The sequence below is a fragment of the Plasmodium relictum genome (genome assembly GCF_900005765.1).
Source record: "Plasmodium relictum strain SGS1 genome assembly, chromosome: 8".
Classification (NCBI taxonomy): domain Eukaryota; phylum Apicomplexa; class Aconoidasida; order Haemosporida; family Plasmodiidae; genus Plasmodium; species Plasmodium relictum.
Window position 1 is genome coordinate 429,667 of NC_041686.1, and position 22,830 is coordinate 452,496.

A 22,830-nucleotide genomic window follows, 5' to 3' on the forward strand; every position below is an offset into this window, starting at 1 on the left:
TACACCTTAGAAAATTATTAATTTATTCTTCATAAGAAAATTTGTTCAGTGAAAATGGTTTTAATATTTTATATAAAAATGTAATTTTATTTCATTCACTGTTTATGTAAAATTTGAAACTAAAAAAAAATTTTTTAATTTTTTAAATATATATATTTATAATATACCATGGATGGCAATATAATTGTGCAGATTAAAATATAAGAAAAACAAGGTAATAAAAAGGTTAAAATATATTTTTTTTTTCTTATTTTTTTATATTTTTACTTTTGCTTTTTTGTTTGTCAATATAATTTTTAATAGTTTATTCTATCGTTATTATTAAATCTGCACCATAATATTTTATTAACATATTTTATTTTAATAAAAAAATTTATTATTAAAATTAAATGAAAGTTACAAAACATAATAATTTTTATCTGATTATATTTAGTATTGAACTTAATTGTGATATTGATTATTTGGATAATAGTTGTATGTAAATTGTCTTTTTTCTTTTTAAGTTTTCAATTAATAATTTTTTTTTTTTATAAATTAACAACAATGCTAAGTAGAATTTTTTTCTCTCTATTCGCAATTTTATCCTTATTCTTATTTTTTGATAAACACAATTCACTGTTAAATGAAGAAAAAAATGAAAAAGCTATTTTATTGGCCTTATTGAAAAATACCTTTGTGGATAATAAAGAATTCAAAACTCGCGATGATTTAAAGAATGAAATATACAATATAAAAAAAATGCAGTTATATCCAAGTGAATATGATAAATTTGAAAAGTTTTTAGAATTATTTTTTAAATACTATGGTATTCCTGTTAAAATTAATGAAGAAGAAAGAAAAATATTACATACTTCTGGGATATTTAATGGACTTTATGTGGATGTAGATATATTAGGTGAAGAAAGACTAAAGGATCATTTTGATGATATTAAAGAAAAGGCACATAGTTTAATTAACTTCATTTTTCATAGTAACTTAATATTTCCTCAATATGATAAAGATTTATATAACAAATTACACGAAAATAATGAAACAATTCTTCATAAGAATGAACATTTAGAATATTTAGGAAATTTATTTAAGTATTTACTTAATTTAAAAAATAGCGATTTAAATCATAATTCTAATGGTGATTTTATTATAAATTTCTATATTAATTATGTTAATATTATGAATCCTTATGATACAAACCTATTACCCAGTCATGAAAACTTTAGTAAATATAATGAATTATATGTAAATAATGAAGAAAATAAATATAAAAATGAATATGATCAAATTGATTTAAAAGGAATTATAGCAGACAAAGAACATGAACTAATAGAAAAAGAAAAAAGAAATTTTTATAATCAAAATGGTAAAACAGATGAAATAGATGCAGAAAAAATTTTACAAGAACTAAATCAGAAAGAAGAAGAACAACATCCAGGAATTGGTCAGTATGAGGAAACTCCAATAAATAAAGCATATTTAGAAAAAAAAACATTTAAATATGCAAATAAAGAAAATAACAGTGAGGAAAATATTCCATTAAATCAAAAAATTGATAATTCTGACGATACAAATTCGAATAAAATATATGAACAAGAAATATATAACCAAATATCACCTTTATACACGAAAGAATTTTTATCTAACCCATTTTATATGTTTGGATTAAATAATGAATTAAGAATCCCAAGAATTCAAAAAACATATTTTGAAAATAATAACAATAGAACAAATGAGCGTAATTTACGAAGTAACACTAATCATAATGAAGCTAATATAAAAGAAGAAATTAGGAAAAAGGAGAACCTAGAAATTTTAACATATATATTAAGTATTTTAAGAAAAATATTATTCCCTAATGGAAAAAAAAATGCACATTTAGATTTAAAAGGGAATAATAAACAAGGAGAAGAATCTATTCTTTTGAAAAGTAATAAAAATTATCCAGTATATAAACAAAAAGAAATAAGAAATAAGAAAATACAAAATAAAGAAGATAAAGAAGATGAAAAAAATACAAAACGAGTTAAAAATACAATGTTTGTAAATTTAGGTCAAAATGGAACAAATGGGTTTTTAAATTTTTTTGATTTTGGAGAAGGTTCATTAAAAAAAAACCTTAAAGATTTATTTATAGTTATGGAGGAATTAAAAATATTTAATGTATTTGAAACAGCAATTTTCGTTCAAAAATTCAAAGAAAATATTTGTGCTTCTTATTGTATGAATATAACTGATGCTGTAGAAATATCTAATTTTGATTTATTTTTATATAAGAATATGAATTTTCATTATACAAATGATAGTATGACTATAAAAACAACAACTATTAAGGAAATCAACCTTATGGAATTTGAAAAAATACTTAATTTATTAAATATAAATGGAGAAACTATTGCTTTAAATTGCCCATGCAAGCATTATTCTGACAAAATAATTTCTTACTGCAAACAATATAAAAGAAATTTAAAAGCATACTTTGAAAAAATAAAAATATCTGAATATGTAAATAAGTTTTCCCCCTCTTACGCTTTAGAACAATTAAAAATTTTCCAAGATAAACTGATTCATATAAAAGAGTATGGTAAGATATATACAATTGATCCAAATACAGAATATGCAGGTGATAATTTTTATAATACTGCTTATTATCATAATGATAGGTACTTTCCACCCCTAGATAAATCAGAAAATAATAATATAAACATCGAAGATTTTAAATTTCCTGACATAGATGCTATTAACTTTTACTATAACGGTACATTAGTAAATATAAATCATGTATCTGATATTACAAAAATCATCAATGAGGAAATAAAAGCTAAAATATTTTATATTAACTCTTATAGAATAGGAGAACAATTTTTTCCCATGTACAATAATCTAGGGAGAGATGACCATGATATACGATTATCAGGAATGTCTGCAAAACCTAAATTAAATAGTTTCCACATGTTATATAGAAAATATAAAGATTATAAATATGACAACTTAAAATCAATATTTACTAATAATAAACAAAGGAAAAATAATAATTCATTTTTCCATGGAATGAATGATAGTAATAAATGGATACCTTTGCAGAAGCTACCAAGTCATGAAGACTTCTATAATAAGAAAAAAATGTACACAAATATGTTTAATGTAAGGGAACCTAAAATAGACGAAAAAGAATTGAGAGAATACATTAACAGAAAATATGATGCTTTAAATGAAAAATTAGAAGCAAATAAAATAAAATTATCAGGTAATAATATAGTTGAAGATATAAGCGAAGTGAGTGAAGATGATACTAATTTGAATTATGAACCTAGATTAAAAAATAATACACCATATGAAAATAAATATAAATCAAAAAGAACAATAAATTCAAGATATTTAATTTATTTTTTAAAAAACATAGATGTATGGACAGCATATACATATTGCTCAAATATAAACTATATTAATAAACTATTAGAAAGAGCAAATTTTAATGAAGATATTATATTTAAAGAAAATTATGACACGTATAGTGTTTCTCTTTATTTTTCAAGTGAAAAAGTTCCTAGATATGAAATATATATGGATTTTTTTGTATTTTTATTAGAAAAAGTATCATTACTTATATATATAGAAGATTTGTGTGGCATTTATACATATGGAAGCAATAATATAAATAGTAAAATGAATAATTTTTTAGAAAATAATAGTAATATATTTGCATTTTTAAGGAATGGTATAGTTGGTATTTATGAAAAATATGAAGAAAAAAAAAAATATGCAAAGGAATTATCAGGTATTTCAAGTTCCAATTTGTTTGCTACTAGAAAAAATGTAACTTTTAATTCCTCATCATATAATAATATTACATTAGAAGAAAAAGATCTTTATCAAATTTTTTTTATTTACATGGAAGAAATATTACAGCAAAAATTGCTTAGTGAAACTTGGCTCATTCCTTTTGGATACATGATTTATTCTCAAAAAGTAAAAGATCGTAATAATCATTATTTGAAAATTTTTCAAAATGGCCATATAACTAAATTTTCTAGAAATGCTGTTGATAAATATATATATTATGAATATAAAAATGTTACTTCTGCTATACATAATATTTATGATGAAATACATGATAATGTACCTGAATATAATGGAAATCTAAAAGTATATAAATTAATCATTTATAATGATAATCCTTCAATGCCTAATATTATTATTAAAACAACAGTTAATGTTTTAAACATTGCTTTTTTACAAAGTATATTGGAAGTTTTATTAGATATTAGAAGCCCTCAACAATTTTTTTCATATGAAGGAAAATATTTGCCAATAAATGCATATGTATTATTAGAAGATGAAATTAGTTATATATTCTTTAATTATATACCAAATGAAAATAATATTGATAGTACTCCTCCATTCTTTTAATAAAGTCTAAAAAATTATCCATTGGATAATATATATGTAAAAATATACACAACAATGATAAAAAAAAAAATAAAAAAAATATAATAAAATGAAATAAAAAAAAGATTGAAAAAACAAAAAAATATAGAGAAAAAAAAAAAAAAATGAATATAAGTATCATAATAATCCATATCAAAAAAAGATTTAAAAAAATTATTATCTATCTACTTACTGAATTGTTCATTATATTTAGACTAAAATGACTCATTATTTGATTAATTAAATAATATATTTTATGAAATGGAAACATTTATTTTAATATATTTTTCTAGAATATAATTAATATGATTAAGGGAGTTAAAAAAAAAAAATTTTAATAAAAAGTATTGGGGTAAGTTATAAAACAAATGACAAGGAATATGAAAGAGGAAAGAATAAAAAGAATTAGTTAAGTAGACAAAGAAAAAACAATCTGTAATAATAATGAATATATTATATGAAAATTAAAAAATACATGCAGAATATTATATATAAAGATAATAATAATTTTGAAGAATAACTCATCCTACAAATATTCGCATAAAAAAATCTAAAAATAGAAAAGAAATTTAAATAAAAAAATTATTTAAGATGATGATTCCGATTCATGGAAGAGAATAAAACAAAAAGACTTAAAAAAAAAAGTGAATTTTCTTTTAAAAATTACATAAATTATTTTATAGATTCAGTAATAGTAATTAAAGCATTTTCTAATAAAAACTATGTTAATAAATAAAATTATAATAAATTATGTTCAAACTTAAGTAATATGAATGTTCAAGATAAAAATTAGAAATTAATATATATAAATTAATAAATCGTGATAATATATATTGTTTGTTTTTTCTTTAACTTATCATTCAGATATATATGCATCTGTATATTATTTTTTTTTAAATAAACTAGCGAATGATAAGAATTTTTAAAAAGACATTTTTTTTATTTTTTCATTAAATTTTTATAGTTTCAATTAAATATTAATTTCAAGATTATTCACATCATTTTTATACAACTAAAACTATATTCTAAAATAGCTAAATTCTCCTAATTTTATTAAAAAAAAAAAATTAATTTAAATATCCTTTAAAATTATTTTAGTTCCCATTATGAAAATAAGGCAAATCATTTATTAATTTATTATTTTATAATTTCTACCAAAAAATATTATATTTTTTTTTTTTATAAAAATAAATATTTTATATATACTACTCAATTTTTTTTTTCTATTTTGTAGCTTATTTTTTATTATATTAATACTATTAGAACTTCTCTAAATCTTAAAATTGTTTTAAATAATATTTATAATATATATTAATATTTCATAAAAATATCGCAATGAAAGTATTTCTTTTTCTTTCTTAAAATATAGAATGAAAATTATTCTCTATCTTTAATATATATACATGAGTTTAATTTTTTCTAAAAAAAAAATAAATTTTGTTACATGCATTACTATAACGATAGAATATTTAATAAAAACAATTATATTTTTTTTTTTACATACCATTTTCTACAACATAAAGGCTTGTCTAAATTTTTTTCTTTTGAAAAAAAAAAAAAAAAATACAGCATATATGTAAACATAATAATATATTTTTTATTAATTTTTTTTATAATATTAACTCAAAATTTTTTATTTTTAAATGTATGAAAAAAATAAGCTTTAAGTTAAAGAAGTTAATTCACAATTCTAAATTATATAAATATAAAATATGTATATATATTAAGTGCATTAATACAAAAAAAAAAAAGGGAAAAAAAGCCTTTAACTCCTCGGTATAATCATATAATATTACCTCTAGAATAAAAACATAATATATATATATATTATATACAAAATAAATTTTTTCTTTATTTTTATTATCTTTATATGCGTACTTTATATCATTCTCCCCCTTTTTTTTAGAAAGTATTACCACAAAATTTATAATTTGTAAAATTTTAAATAAGAATACTTATAGAGAATTTGAATCTAAAGCGAGGAAAATTTAAATAAAATAATATGAAATATTATACATATAATAATAATAAAAAATAAAAATAAAAATCGTAGATATATCAAAAAAGTAATTAAACGAATTAAAAAAAAAAAGGGAAAATAAAAAATTAATAAATAAAAATGAATAATTCAAGAATTTTATATCAATTAATTAATAAGCTAAATTTTAACTTTAAAATAAAGCATCTTAAGGTTTTTTAAATTTTTCAATTAATTGAAAGAATAGAAAAAAAAAAAATTAATAAATATAGGAAGAAATATATTAAAATTTTCGTATTTACAAAGAAGCAAAATGAAAGAAAAGACAAAAAAATTGAAAATTAAATATAAACTAAGACTCTTAATTTTTTTTTTGTTTTACTTTATATTTAAAAATTATATATTAGACAATAATATTAGAAAAAAAGGTTCGTTCATTAAGTTAGTATATTCTTTTTCAAAAAAAAAGGTTTGCACTTCTTCATCAGATGATTCTACTTGCCGTACTGTTGCTTTTGGGAAATTAGATGTTTCTAATAATTCAGTTAATACAAAAAAATATACACATATTATTTCTCTACTTTTCATAAAAATATATTTATTAAACAGTCAAATAGGAAATGTTTTTTTTTTATTATATGCCTTGAAAATTATTTACAATTATTTTCCTTTGATTTTATTTATTCCTATACATATGTATATATACTTTTTTTTTTTTTGAAGGTACTAAGATTGAAGATATTGAGACCTGATGGAAAAGGTTATTTTTTAACTATTCGAAGAGATTATGTTGTAATTTCATATTATTTAAAATATATAAAGGATATTCCTCTTAAATATAGAGAAGTAGTAGACTTATTTACTAATCATAAATATGAAAAGTATTCATCAAAGGAAATAGAAGAGTTCACTTATAAATGTAATGTTAGGAGAATTGAAGATATAAAAAGGGGGGATAAGGTTGGAAATTTTCCACCTTATTTTCTTGAGTATATGAGAGGAGAGTCATGTAAATGCCCATCTTTTCATCTTTTTAAAAATGATAATTTTATAAAAAGGGTAAAATTAAAATGCAATTATTTCAATATGTTATTCACTGATTCTGCAGTAGTTTATAGCAGGCATTGTCCTATAATGGATTTATTTTATTTTTCTGTTTATGATATTGATTATCCTCCTATATTTAATACTTATGTCGATATAACATTACAAGAATATTCATACGATGATGTGTCTACTGTTTTAAATAATAAGAACGATTTGGTTACGAAAGAAAAAAAATATGAGTTAAATGATTCTATGACAGAAATTAGAGATGATTACTTCGATATTTGGCTATTTTTAAGAAGTGAATTTCATGGAAAAAGAAGCTTAGTTAATTTATCAAATGACTATATTTTAATTCCATCTTCACCTAAAAATGACTCAGATGTAATATCAAGTGATGTTACAAGATATTGCGGTTTAAAAAAAGATTCTCCTCTCTTAAAAGGATGTGATTATAATGGGATATGCGATGTTATTCATCCTTGTTTAAGAAAAGCAATGATGCTACCAAAATATCTTTTTGATTTAAGTGGAAAAACATGCAATAAATTAGGAGTATCTTTAAATAAATGGAGAGATGGAGAGGGAAATTTTTGTGGATCTAATGCGGGATATTGTTTGTCAGCTAGTCTTTTAAGATATTATGATGAGCATACAACTTCTATTAGTAAGAATTCTGTATCAAAATATAAGATTAAGAATACCTATGCTTCAGAAGCACAAACGAAAATTTACAATTCATATAATTTACCTGATTACTTGAAAGAGAAAATAAATAATAAGAAAGTTCCAGAAGCAAAAGATCTTGATAATAAAGTTTTTTATAATGAAGACACAGCAGCACATACCCAGTTTATTGAGTACAAATATAATGGAAATCATTCCGTAGAAATAAATTTTGAAACAAATGCTCTTGAAGTTTATGAAATACGACCAATATCAACTGCAACTATTACCCACATTACTACACCAAAAAATTGCTCTTCTAATTATTCTGATTCTAAAGATTGTGTATTAATTGTTCATGTATGGAATAACAATAAAAAAATGGGTGCTAACTTTTCATGCCATGTTGTGTGTACAGAAAAGGGAAGTGAAAAATTAGCTAGTCATATTAGCCCTATCGATAAAGTGAATGCATTTATTGAAGCAGATAAAAATTATGCTTTTTATTTTATTATTAAATTTTTAATAAATAAAAAAATAGAAACTATTTGCAAAGCAATTATAAAAGATGCAAATGGAAAGGAATGCTCTAAAGAAGAATTTAAATTAGAATCAAAAGAAACAGTACATGTTATTGAATCGAATATAGAAGAAACAAAAACAGAAACAACCTTTACTAAATATGAAAGTGATAGCACTGATGCATTTGCTTCTGCTAAGGATACATGTCAATGCTCATTTGATTTATTATGTTATTTTTTTAATTTTAAAAAGTGCTCTTCTTATTATTCAAATTTATTAAAAGAATTCATTGGTAAATTTGCAACATTATCTATCTTGATTATCCTTACACCATCCCTGATACCTCTTTTTCCATTTTTTATTAAATTTTTTTTTAAATGCTTATTTCTTCCAATAAAAATATGTTTCTCTTGTACTACAACAAAAAAGAAAAAAAGACAAAAATATAGAAATATTCACAAATACGACAATAAATATGAAAAATATAGGAAAAAAAGAAAAGATTTTTCATCTTCAAATGATACAAGAAGTTCTAGTACTGAAAGTATAAAAAAAAATGAGTTAAAAAGAGGAAGAACAATGAAACATAAAAGATACAAAAACAAAAAAAAAAAGGAAAGAAAAATAAGAGATTTTAGTCATTATAGCGGTACATCATTAGAAAGTACCATTACATATTCAACCCCTTCCATTGCGTCTATTAGTTTAAGTGAATCAAATATCTCCTCTAATTCATATACTCATAATTCTTCCAGAAAGAAAAAAAATACTAGAAAATATAAAAGCAGAGATAAGTATAAAAAGAAAAATAAGTATAAGGGAACGTCAGACTACTCATCTTAGAAAATAAAAGAAAATACAAATAATAAATAAAAAAAATCATTTCAACATTATATCTTCATTTTTTTATTAAATGGGAAAATTCATCATTTATAGTTTTATTGAATATAATTTTATTTTTAATTTGCCTTAAAACGTATTTTCTTTTTTTTTAAGAATTTATCTTTTATTATTATATTTATTAATCATTTTATTTCTCCTAAGTGTTCCATTTGATGTTATTTAATTTTCAGTAATTTTTATTTTTTTCTTAATATCATTTTAAATAAAATTTGTTGAACAGAAAAAAAAAAAAAACTAATTTAAAGTAAAAAATAAAAAATTAGTCATTTAATTAATAAAATATTATATAAATCAGTAATCCTTGGAATAATCATAAATTCTAGGATCAAGAATCATCCTCATATATATATATATATATATATATATATAAATTAAATATTTTATGAATTATATTTTTATTTAATTTTCCACAATTTTCTTTTTTTGGGGTTTAAATAAATATATAAAAAAACCTTGTTTTAAGTAGTTAAACTAAATTATTTCAACATGTATATATATCTTTAAAATTGCAATAGACTTTAATTTTTTCTAACTAAAAATACACATTCTATGAAATTATTATTTCATAGTTATTTTCTTGGCTTAAAAAAAAAAATATATTTTAAATATACTTAAGAATAGTCTTTTGGGGGTTAAATTTTTTTATTTTTTATTTTTATATTTTAAATGAATATAAATATTCTTAGAAATTTTTTTTTAATGCATGTTAATTAAATAGAATTAAATGTTATACATATATAGATCTTGATAAAAAATTAATTCAAGAAACATTTTTTTTTTGTTCGGAAAGTTTCATCTATTCTTTTAGTATTAGTGAAATAAAGAATATAGAAATTATTTTCTTTTTTAAAAAAGAGGGATAACATTAAAATTTTAATTTCCTTAAAATAAAATTAGACAAATTTTGTTTGTTCTTTATATTATGATTATTTATTTTATTAATGTTAGTGTTTTTAAAAGAATTTTTTTTATGGCTACTATTGTATTTATATCATATGATATAATATTTATTAGTATTAAATAATTATATAGTTTTTATAATACTAATATAATATTTTTAATATTGTTTTATAGTTGCACATTTATTATTAAATAATTATTTTGTTCCTTTTACATGATTATGCATTTTTATTAATTTTTCTTGGGACTCATATTCATATATTTTCTTCTTTTTTCATATATTATTTAAAAATGAGTGTACTATATAGAAATAGAATATAAACAAGAAAAAACAAATTTAAGAGGAATACATATTATAAAATATTGAATTTAAATTTTTTTTTTATAATTTTATGAGAAATTCATGTATTTTTATTTAATATTTTTTATTACTATATTATTTAAAAAGTTAAAATTTAATTATATATAGTAAATTCACATATACTTTAGATAAAATTAAAAAAAAAACAAAATAAATCATTTAATTATAAATTATAAAAAAAAAAAAAGGTACATAAATTTTCTTAAAACTATTTTTCTAATATATATTTGTTTTAATTATTAAAACTCTTATAAAATATTAACTTAAAAGGATATGAAATATATATTATGATTCTAAGAATATTGAATATCTTTATTTTTGTAAATTTTTTTATCTTAAAAATATTTAAAATAATTTTTATATATTTTTATCTATTAAGATAATTTATATCATATCATTTTATGCTATCCTCATTTATTTTATTTTATTTTAATTCATTTTTTTTTATATTACAGATGTAATCTGTCTGCTTAAAAATTTTTCAAAAAAAGGATATGTAATACTTTAACACTTTAATACACGTATTTTTTTTTTTTTTCTTGCACACAAAAAATCCTTATAAAATTACTTTTTTATTATAAAAAAATTAAAAGGAATATTAAAATAAAAATTACAATAAAATAATATGGTAATACATTTATACAATTCAACTTTTTCATATCAAATTAAGCTAATGAAAAACAATTTTTTTCGTATAATTTATTTTTATTTTATAGCATCTTTTTTTGTATCAAACTTAAATCTATATTTTTATTTTTTTTATTTACACTTAATTCTATTAATAAATGGTGTAAATATATAAATAATTATTTATTTTATTCTTTTTATTTATTTATTTATTTATTTATTTTTTTTTTTTTTTTCATACGTACTTATGTAAAAAAATATAATCAATAAATTTTATGAATTTTTTTTTTTTATTATCATTATTATACAATTATATACAGAAGAATAAAAAATATTAATTTTACTTTATTATTTTCTTATCTAAATTTTTTATTATAAAGTATAGTTTGACCAATAATTGAGTTAATACTGATTCTCAGTTTTTTTTTTTTTTTTTTGAGTTGATAAAAAAAATAGTAATTTAAAATAGTTCTCAATACTTTTAAATTACAATTTTACGAAGGTTTTTTTTTTTTTTTTAATTTTTTATATTTTTAATGTATTCTAATTTGTTTTTAATTTTTATTTAATTTTTTTTTTATATATTCTCGTGAAACAAGCATATACCCTTTTTAAAGGTTATTTACTTACAAAATTAATGTGTGCATAATTAATTTTTTCATTCAGATTTCTTCCTTTATATAAAATTAATAATTAAAGTATTATATATAAAAGATTATAAAATATTTTGAAGCTTGTATGTATTTTTATTCCATGTTTTTTATATGTTTGATTACATTACCATACTTTCTCCTTATCCCTATAGATACACTATATTCTGAAAACACACTATAAAACCATAATATATATATATATATATATATACACATAAATTTATATATAAAAGATTGCGTATAAAAAAAAAAAAAAAAAAGAAAAAGAAAAAGAAAAAGAAAAAGAAAAAGAAAAAGAAAAAGAAAAAGAAAAAGAAAAAGAAAAAGAAAAAGAAAAAGAAAAAAAAAAAATAGAAAAATAAAATAAAATTACGATAAGACAAAATATAATTTTATTGTTTCAATTTGTAGATTTTTATATTTTTATATAATTATAAATTACATAAAAATTAATATCCATTGTAGTAGTAAATGTTATTAAAAAAAATAAAGTCAAAAATATAAATTAAAATAAAAAAAAAAGAAATATAAAATAATGTACTGAATATAAAGTAAATATAATAAAAACATATGAAAGGCTATAGATAATAAGAAATGTTCTCAAGATGAAATAAACAAAAAAAAAAAAAAAAATATATTTTTTTCCTTATTTATAACTATTAAGATTTATGTAATTCTTTTAATTACTATTATTAGCCTTTTAAAAATATATTGTATATTTAATCTACAATATAATTTTTTTTTTTTTTTAAATCCTTATTGCTTTATAACTTTTTACTTTTTTTTTAATGCAGTAATGGAAGCGATTAATTGTTTTAATGCATCATATGAAAATAACAAAAATATAGACGAGTATCTTATTAATAATGGAAAATTAAATTTCTTAATTGATTATTTGATTAACCACAGTTATATAAATTATAAGAAAAATATTTTTCTATTATTTAATAATATATATTCCCCATATGATTCTTTAGAACAAAACAAGAAGAATGAAGCAAATATAGAAGCAAAAAGTACATATAGAAATGAACGAAAAAAGAAATATATCATCAAAGTATACGATATAAAAAGACGATCACATATGGTATTTAATTTTTTAAAAAAAAAAAGAATATATAAAATCAGTAAACGTGCTTATGTGAAATTAATGTATTTACAAAAAAAAAAATATATAGACAATATAAAATGGAAAAAAATATATACTATGAAAAATTTAAAAAAAAAAATTTTGGATAAAAAAGGAAAAAGGTTAAAAAAAAAATTGTATTTAAATAGGTTTATGGAAAATAAGAACATAAATGGGTTCGAAAAAATGTTAAAATGGAAAAGAAATTCTTATATTTATTTTGAGGTTATGTTTTCAGAAAAAATGAAAGTTTTGTTTTTAAGATTACTTAAATTCATATCAAAATCTATTAATTCAAAATTAAGTGAACATTTTCAAATTTTCTTTTTAATTTTTAAATACAGTTATGAATATGAATGGATGAAATCTTTAACTTGTCAACAAAATTATATGATTTTTTTTAGTTCTAAAGACAATAGTTATAAAAAAAAAAACAAAAAAAATTTGTTAGTATTTTTATATATTTTAAAAAAAAAATATATCTCATATATGATCGGTATAAAAAATCATAAAAATAAAAAATTAATGTGTGATTTGTTTGATAATTATTCTTTTAAATTAAAAAATTTAAATTTATTTTTTAATACACTTCAAAAAAATAAAATTTGCTTAAAAATTTTGGAACAATTTTTTTTTTTAGTAAATAGTTTTTATAAAGAGTTCATAAATACAAGTATATGGAAAAATATATATTATATTGATAATCATACCTATTCACTAGAAAAGAGACTTCTTATTATTAATAATTCAAGTAGTCTTAGGGGAATAAATATATTTTTAAAAATAAATGGATTTACTGAAAAAAATGTATTATATAGAGGAATGTTCAATTTTAAGAAATTTCAAGTATGTAATTTTCCAGAATTTAAAAATTTACTAATATTACAAATGAATGAATTTGATATTATGATGTGGTTAATTTATTTAGATATAATCAATAATTCGACTGAAGTTATTTTAAAGAATCCATTAATGGTAGATGAACATTTTTTTTTAGTGTTTTGCATATACATATACAAAAAATATTTTCTTCCTAATAAATTAGTGTTTAATATTTTAAATATAAATAGAAAACTTTCAAAAGAATATAAGGAAAGTAACAATTTTACTTTTCTAAATAAAAAATTTTTATTTTTTATTTTTTTTGTGAAATTAATAAATTATAATAAAAATTTTATTGAATATATTTTTAATGACAGAACAGTACATGCTACTGTTACACATAATATTTTTTTAAGTAAAGAAAATGAAGTTTTCTATTTTTCTAAAAGTATTGTTATATACAATTCAAGTTATCAAATTGCAAATAATATTTTATGTATGAAAGCAGTTCAAAAATTACAGGAATATTTAATGCAAAATAATTTTAAAAATAATTTTTTTTTTTGTATTGTAAGTTGTTTAAACATTTATAGAAAAAAATATACAAATATACTTTTTGCAAATAAATATAGGGAAGTTTTTTTTTCTATATTACATAAAATTTATATTAAAAATACCTTTTTTTTATTGTTTTTTGAAGAATTTCCTCATATTTTAGCATTTGATGAATTAATAAAATATGAGGAAATACTATACATTTTATATATTTTAATAAATATATTTAATCTTTTACTTTATATATGTTTTCTTCATTTTATATTTCATATTTGCCATTTTATAATTGTAGTAGTAAATTTCTTAAATTGCAAATTCTTACTTTTCAAAACAAAGAATAAGAAAAAGGAAAATTTATTAGATTATAACGAACTCAAAAGAATAAAAGAATTCAGTTTTAGTTTTAACCATATAAATAAAAAGGAAAAATGGAAAAATAAATATTTAGATAAAAAAGTACAAAAAGAGAACATTAAAATAAGTGAGCACAACAAAAAAAAATATTACTTGGAAAATAAAAGTTCGGTATGTGTTAACTGTAAATCAAAATTACAAAAAGATGTTGTAATAAAAGAGAGGAAAACTCAATGTAAATTTCTTTTAGCTCATAAGAAGAAAAAAATAGAAAATAATAATAATAATATAGATAAAAATGAAAAAAAAAAAAAAAGACAGAAGAAACATTATTGTGAGGATTTTATATTTGTAAATGAAGTTGATAATATAGAAAACAAAGAGAATAATTATGTTATGAATACTGAAGAAAATATTTATGAAAATATCTATAATGAAGAGAAAAATAAAAATGATGATAGTTACATAAGTAAAAAGGGAGAAAATCTTTATTGTGAAGATAAAAAAGCAAGAAAGAAAGGTAAAAAAAAAGCAAAAAGAGAAACTAAGTTAAAAGAAGATATATTGAATAAAAAAGATAAGATTAGTTTAAATGAAAAGATAATGATAAAAAAAAATGAAAAAATATTCATTACAAAAGAATTTTGTTATTCTAAATATTTATTGTCACTATTATTGATTAATTGCATATTAAATTCAAAAAAAAATGATGAAAATAAGTATTGCAAGTCTATCCATATTTCGAGTAAATCAGTACAGTATTCTTCAAGTAATTTTAATAATTTTTCATCTCGAAAAAAAAAATCAAAAAATAATTCAAATAGAAGAAAGAATAAGAAAAAAAAAATAAATCATCAAGAGGAAAATCAAGAAAAAGAAAGAAAAAGAAAGGGGAATGCAAATGGTTCTGATTCTGATTCTGATTCTGATTTTGAATCAGACGATGATGATGAAGAGGAGGAAGAGGAAGAGGAAGAGGAAGAGGAAGAGGAAGAAGAGGATGAAGAAGAAGAAGAAGATGAAGATGAAGAAGAAGATAACAATAAAGATGAAGAAGATGAAGATGAGGAAGAAGAAGATGAAGATGAAAATGAAGATGAAGAAGATGGAGAAGAAGATGAGAATGAAGATGAAGAAGATGATAATGAAGATGAGGATGAAGAAGATGAGGAAGATGAAGAAGAAGAAGATGAGGAAGATGAAGAAGAAGATGAGGAAGATGAAGAAGAAGAAGATGAAGAAGATGAAGAAAAAGAAGAGGATGAGGAGGAAGATGAAGATGGAGATGAAGAAGAAGATGAAGAAGAAGATGAAGAAGAAGAAGAGGATGAGGAGGAAGAAGATGAGGGGGAAGAAGAAGAGGATGAGGAAGAGGAAGCAGAAGAAAAAAAAGAATGTAAAAAGGAAGAAAGAGAAGACGAAGATGAAGATGAAGAAAATGAAGAGGAAGAGGAAGAGGAAGATATTGATGAATATGATGCTAAATATGAAGAATACGATGATGAATTTGACGAGGAATATGAAATGGATAGTGAGGATGAAAATTATGATGAAGATGATGATGAAAATGAAGACATAGATGACTATGAGAAGGAAGAAGAAAATGAGGAAGATGTGATGTATGATGATGAACATGAAGAATACGAAGAGGAAGAAGAAGAATTAAGTGACAATGATGAATATAAGTATAATGAAGAGAAAAATTTAGATAATGATGATGAAAAAAAAAATAAAAAGAGAGAAAAAAAAAACAGAGGCAAATATACTTATGAAAACAAATATGAAAGTGAGCATGAAACATATAGAAATGATAATTATTATAATGAAAAAAAGAATATTTATCTTAAAAAAAAAAAAAAAAAATTTAAACATAATTATATATATTTAAAAAATTTATTTAAAGAAAATGTATGTATAAATACATTAAATGTTTCAAATTTTATATCTGTTAGTAAAGATAAGCTAACAGCTACTTATACTGCATGGGGAAAGCATACTGATATTGCATGTGTTCAAGTTAACAAATGTGCTTTAAGAGATTGTAGTATATATTATTTTGAAGTTGAAGTCTTAAATTGCACAAATTTTTCTAAAATTGTTATTGGAATGACAAGCAAAAATTATACTATTAATAAAAATCCTGGTTCAGAATATAATTCCTTTGGATATAAAAATGATGATGGAAAAAAAATTATTGATGGAAAAATTGAAAATTATTGTAGTGGGTATGCAAAGCATGATATTATTGGGTGTGGTATTAATTATTTTGATAATAGTGCCTTTTTTACGAAAAATGGAAAATACTTAGGTAAAGCTTGCATAATAAATTCTAAGTATAATTATTATGCTACTGTTGGTTTGAGTACATTAGGAGATAAAATTAAATTTCATTTAAATAAATTCTGTTTTGATATTTATAATTTAATTTATGAAGAAAGTGAAAAAGAAAGAAAAATAATAAAATCCATTTACATTCAAAAAGATATATTTTCAGATATCATTAAATCGCATTTGCTAAAATGTGGCTATTTAAAAACTTACAAATGCTTTGTAAATTACTTAGAAAAAAATAAAGTTTCTGATGATAATAATAGTATAGAAAGCTCTTCGAAGTATAAAAATGGATTAGATGAAAATTTTGCAACAAATATTTGTTCTTCTAAATTTTTAGAAAAAAAGTCTGATTCTTCATCAAATGATAGCAATCAAAAGGAAGAGACGGAAAATAAAAAAAACATAAATGAAACAAAAAAGGTTGCAAAAAAAAATACAATTGACGAAACTAATGCATGCGAAGAGATGGTAAAAAAAAATGAAATAAATACAGATACAAAGGAAAATAACAATAGCGACCATTCTGAAGTAAAAAAATTAACTTCTAGTAAAGAAGATAATACTATAAACTTAGAGAAATGTAAAAAAGAGGAAAGAAAGGAAAAAATTGGTCCTTTAAAAAATAATACTAATCTGAAAGAAATAACACAAGGTGAGACAAAAAAAAATTTTAATTCTCTTAATTTTGATAATATTACAATGGAAAATAAAATTTTAAAAAATATAGAAAATGACAAAGATGATAAAAATATATTAAATGCTTTCTTAATTAATTATTTAGATGTATATGATAAATTGGATAAAAATAGCAATACAAAGATGCCAAAAGTAGAATGTAATAATAAAATAACTGAAATAAATGATGATACAAAAATGAATTCATCGATCATCTCATCTAGTAACAAAGATAAAATAGATGATAAAAAAAAGGAGGAAGTAAAAATGGATAATATAAAATCTGATCATAATGACACAAAAAAAGATAATCAAAAAGATGAAGAAGAAAAAAGTTCTAAGGAAGTAAAGGAGGGAAAAGATTTAAATATGAAAGAAAATCTAAAAGAAAGAAAAATTGTAAGTAATGAAAAATTGAAAAAAGAAGAAGCAATGGAAAGTGGAAACAAAAGAGATTTAAAAGAAACAAAAGATGAGCATAATGTTAATGATGAAAAAAGTAGAAAAGATGAAAAATGTATAAAAGACGAAAGTGACGTAAAAATTAAAGAAGAGGTACAACAAGAAAAGAATGTATATGATGAAAAAGATAAAAATGAAAAAGAAGAAAAGCAAAAAATAGAAGATACAGAAAAAAATACACATGGTGAAGATTCTTATAACTCTTTAAAAAAGTGTGATTTTATTCAATATAACTATTCAGATATTAATCTACAAAATTCTTTATGGGGATCTGAAAAAAATAGTTTAACTAATTTAATAAACTTGAGGAAGAATTCTAGTTCTTTATTAATAAATAGATTAAGAAATAAAAGAAGTTTAACAACAAAAAATGATCATAGTGATTTAGCTGGTAATTTTGTTAGCACAAAAAAAGAATTAAAAAAAAGTGACAATGACATTAATAAAAAAATGCAGTTTCTACTTAAAGAAAAAAACAGCATATTTAAGAATGAGAAAAAGAGATTAAGCAAAAAGAACGGAAAAAATTACTCTATAGATAATGAATATATTACAAAATATTTTGTGAATTTATATTTATCTAATGATAAGCTGAATAGAATGATAGACTCTTTAGAAACAAGATATATGATAAGAAACAGCATTATTAATGGTAATATTATAAATGCTTTAAATATATTAGAAAAGGAATATTCAGAACTATTTGCAAAAGAAAATGCTAGCTTCTGTATAGCGATGCTATATACACAGCAATTAATAGAAATCTTAAAACCTCATAAAACACTCATAAAAAAAATTTCTTTAAAAAAAGCAAAATATAAAAAATCAATACAAAGTGATGAAGATGATTTATTTAGTGAAAGTAGTTATAAAACGTATAATACATTAAGTGATAATCATTATTATGATGACATTAAAACGGAATATAATTCATCTGATAGCTTGTTTTGTGATAACTCAAATGCTGAGAAGAATAATTGTAAGACACTTAAATTAGAAAAATTATATAAAAGGGATAAACATAAAAAAAATGATAAAATAGAAAAAAACTATAAATATTATAGTAACAGAAATAGTTTAAAATATAATAAAGTAACAGATAATTCATCAAATACTTTTTCAAAAGATGTTCAATCCATATCTTTAGGCACTTATGAATCAAAAGAAGTTCCTAATAGTGATAATAAAAATGTTTTAACACAAAATGATAAAAAAGTTTATCAAGAGGGAGTCATAAAAGAAGAAAATCTTAGAAAAAACATAGATGGATATGATAATGATTTATCCTTAAAGAAAGAAGAATTAAAAATTGAAAAAATAATACATAAAAACATAAATTCCAATTATGATGAAGAATTTTCTAAGAAAAATAATTTACAAGAAGAATATAATGCTCATTATAATAAGTTATCTGAAGAATATAAATTTTTTAATGATGACAATCCTTATAATAATAAATACAATAATAAAAGTTATAAAATTACACATAAAGAAAAAGAAATTTTTTTTTCAAGTTCAAATGAAGATATTTCAGATTATGATAGTGATGATTCTAACTTTAAAGAAAAGCATTATGAATATAATGATATTAATTTTGATGAAATATATCAATATTTATGTAAGAATAAAATTTATCCTGATAATAGAGTAAAATATAAAAAAGATCATTTATATTTAGCTTTAATGTGGATAAAAGAAAAACTCTCCTTATTCAATAAATCAAAACTAGCTAATGTTCGACAGTGTATATTAGACACTACTTCTCTAATTGCTTATCAAAAACCTTATAAAGAGAAACATGTTCGTATGTTTTTTTCAAAAAATAGGAATTTGCTAACATATAATTCTATTAATGAAGGAATATTAAGTATTATTTACATATTTTCTTTTTTTTTTAATAAATATTTTTTATTTTCGTTGTCTTTTTTTTTAAATATATATTAATATAAAATATTCTGTTTATATGAAACTATTTTTTTTTTTTATACCTTATAAATATAATCAATTTCTTATTTATAAATTTTACATTTTTTTTTTTTATAGATATCTGTTTAGATGTTCCTTTATATTCTCCTTTAGAAATAATAGTGAAACATTTAATTTTATGTAGAAATTTATTACGAGAAAAAAAAGGAAATATAGGTATCAAGTATGACTGTTGCTATGTTTGCCAACCTTATAAAAGATACATGATAAAAATAAAACATCAAAAAAAAAAAAGAAGATACTTTAAGGAAAATACAAAATTAAAAAGTGAAAAATATCCATTAAATGGAAAATTTAATGAAGATAAGAGATTATCTATTTTTCAATAAAATTAGCTTATATAATAGTTTTATTTTGTTATATATATATATATTTATATCATGTAAGTTTTTCATTTTTTTTTTTAATTTTAATTTTTTTGCGTTATTTTTACAAAAAAAAACTATATTTTTATATACATATTATGAGTTTTTTTTTTATTTCTTTGTAAATCGTTAGTACCATTTTTTTTCATATAAAAGAATAATTTTCATTAACATTTTTTAAAAATTAAAATTTATATAAACTAGTTAAATTTTTAATTAAAACTGTTTTATGATTTATAATTTTTTATAAAAAAAAAAAAAAAATTCTTATTATGTTCTCATTATCATATATATTTTAGTTTTATTGCTAAAAATGAATTCATTTCTTTTTTTATATACAATTAAATTTAAAAAAAAAAAAAATTAAAAAAGTATATTGAACTTTTTAAATACTTGTTTCCATTTTTCGAATAAAATGTAAGTTTGTGTAAATTAAAACTTGTTTTAATAAAAATTTATTAAAAATATAGCATATAAATATAAAAAAAAAAACAAATAAACATAGAAAGAAATGCATAAATATATAAATGTAATTGCATATATGAAATAAAAAAAAATTTTGTTATTAGGAAATCATAAAATAAATATGCAAGTTAGGGAATATACTAAAATAAAATTAGCACTAAATTAAAAAGTTTTAATTACTATAATAATGGAAAATAATTCAGTAGAAAGATATATCTTTAAGCCCAACTTTTTGGGAGAAGGTTCTTATGGTAAAGTATATAAAGCATTTGATACAATATTAAAAAAAGAGGTTGCAATTAAAAAAATGAAAATAAATAAAATAAGTAATTATATTGATGAATGTGGTATAAATTTTGTATTATTAAGAGAAATAAAAATAATGAAAGAAATAAAACATAGGAATATTATGACAGCTCTAGATTTGTATTGTGAAAAAGATTATATAAACTTAGTAATGGAAATAATGGATTTTGACTTAGCTAAAATTATTAATCGTAAAATTTTTTTAAATGATAGCCAAAAGAAATGCATTCTATTACAAATTTTAAATGGATTAAAAGTTTTACATAATTATTATTTTATGCATCGAGACTTATCACCTGCAAATATATTTATAAATAAAAAAGGAGAAGTCAAAATAGCTGATTTTGGTTTATCTTCTAAATACGCTTTTGATATGTATTCAGATAAAATAACAAAAGATAAAAATAAAAAGAATTTAAATTTAACAAATAAAGTAGTGACATTATGGTATAGAGCACCTGAATTATTATTGGGTAGTAATAAATACAATTCTTCTATTGATATGTGGAGTTTTGGTTGTATTTTTGCTGAACTTTTATTGCAAAAACCTTTATTTCCTGGAGAAAATGAAATTGATCAATTAGGAAAAATATTTTTTCTTTTAGGTACACCTAGTGAAGATAACTGGCCGGAGTCTTCATATCTTCCTTTATATACAGAATTTACAAAATCAAGCAAAAAGGATTTTAAAACAATTTTTAAAAATGAAGATGATGACTGTATTGACTTATTAATGTCATTATTAAAATTAAATTCTCATGAACGTATAAGTGCAGAAGATGCCTTAAAACATAAATACTTTTTTAATGATCCTTTACCATGTGATATATCACAGTTACCTTTTAGTGATTTATAATGAAAAAATTGGTTCATGATAATTCTATAAGACTTTCAAATTTTATTATCATTTAAAACTTTTTATATACAATAATATCTTAAAAATTTACTAAACTCATCTTTTTTATATATTATCAAATAAATTTTAATTTTGTTTTATATGTTTTCAAAAATAATTCTTAATTCTTATTTATGTTCTTTTTATTATATTTTTATATTGAACAATTTCATCTTATTTTCTCTTTTTCTTTTTTTTTTTTTTTAGTATTACCAGTTTATCTTTTTAAACATTTAATAACAAAAAAAAAAAAATAAATAAATAAAAATAAAAATAAAAACTTCTAATCCTTTTTTTTTTTTTTTGTAAAATACTTATTTTTGTAATTGTTCCTTTTACCAAAATCAAATTATAGAATTGGCTGTAAAATAAGAAATAAAATACTCATATAAATTTAAGATGAAAA

At 19.7% G+C, this 22,830-nt stretch overlaps 4 protein-coding genes across 4 annotated transcripts; all 4 read left to right on the forward strand.

Moving 5' to 3' along the window:
* Positions 1 to 543: 543 nt before the first annotated feature.
* Positions 544 to 4,401, forward strand: PRELSG_0812000 (conserved Plasmodium protein, unknown function; the record flags this gene model as incomplete). Its single annotated transcript, XM_028676184.1, has 1 exon — positions 544 to 4,401. The coding sequence occupies one exon, from the start codon at positions 544 to 546 to the stop codon at positions 4,399 to 4,401; it is 3,858 nt and encodes a 1,285-aa protein (XP_028532699.1).
* Positions 4,402 to 6,710: 2,309 nt separating this feature from the next.
* Positions 6,711 to 9,475, forward strand: HAP2 (male gamete fusion factor HAP2, putative; the record flags this gene model as incomplete). Its single annotated transcript, XM_028676185.1, has 2 exons — positions 6,711 to 6,941; positions 7,121 to 9,475. The coding sequence occupies 2 exons, from the start codon at positions 6,711 to 6,713 to the stop codon at positions 9,473 to 9,475; spliced, it is 2,586 nt and encodes an 861-aa protein (XP_028532700.1).
* A 3,397-nt stretch (positions 9,476 to 12,872) lies between these two features.
* Positions 12,873 to 20,722, forward strand: PRELSG_0812200 (conserved protein, unknown function; the record flags this gene model as incomplete). The annotated part of the gene is made up of 2 exons (XM_028676186.1): positions 12,873 to 20,274; positions 20,451 to 20,722. The coding sequence occupies 2 exons, from the start codon at positions 12,873 to 12,875 to the stop codon at positions 20,720 to 20,722; spliced, it is 7,674 nt and encodes a 2,557-aa protein (XP_028532701.1).
* Positions 20,723 to 21,410: 688 nt separating this feature from the next.
* MRK (MO15-related protein kinase, putative) lies at positions 21,411 to 22,385 on the forward strand (the record flags this gene model as incomplete). The annotated part of the gene is made up of 1 exon (XM_028676187.1): positions 21,411 to 22,385. One exon carries the CDS (start codon positions 21,411 to 21,413, stop codon positions 22,383 to 22,385), a length of 975 nt encoding a protein of 324 aa, XP_028532702.1.
* Between the last annotated feature and the right edge of the window lie 445 nt (positions 22,386 to 22,830).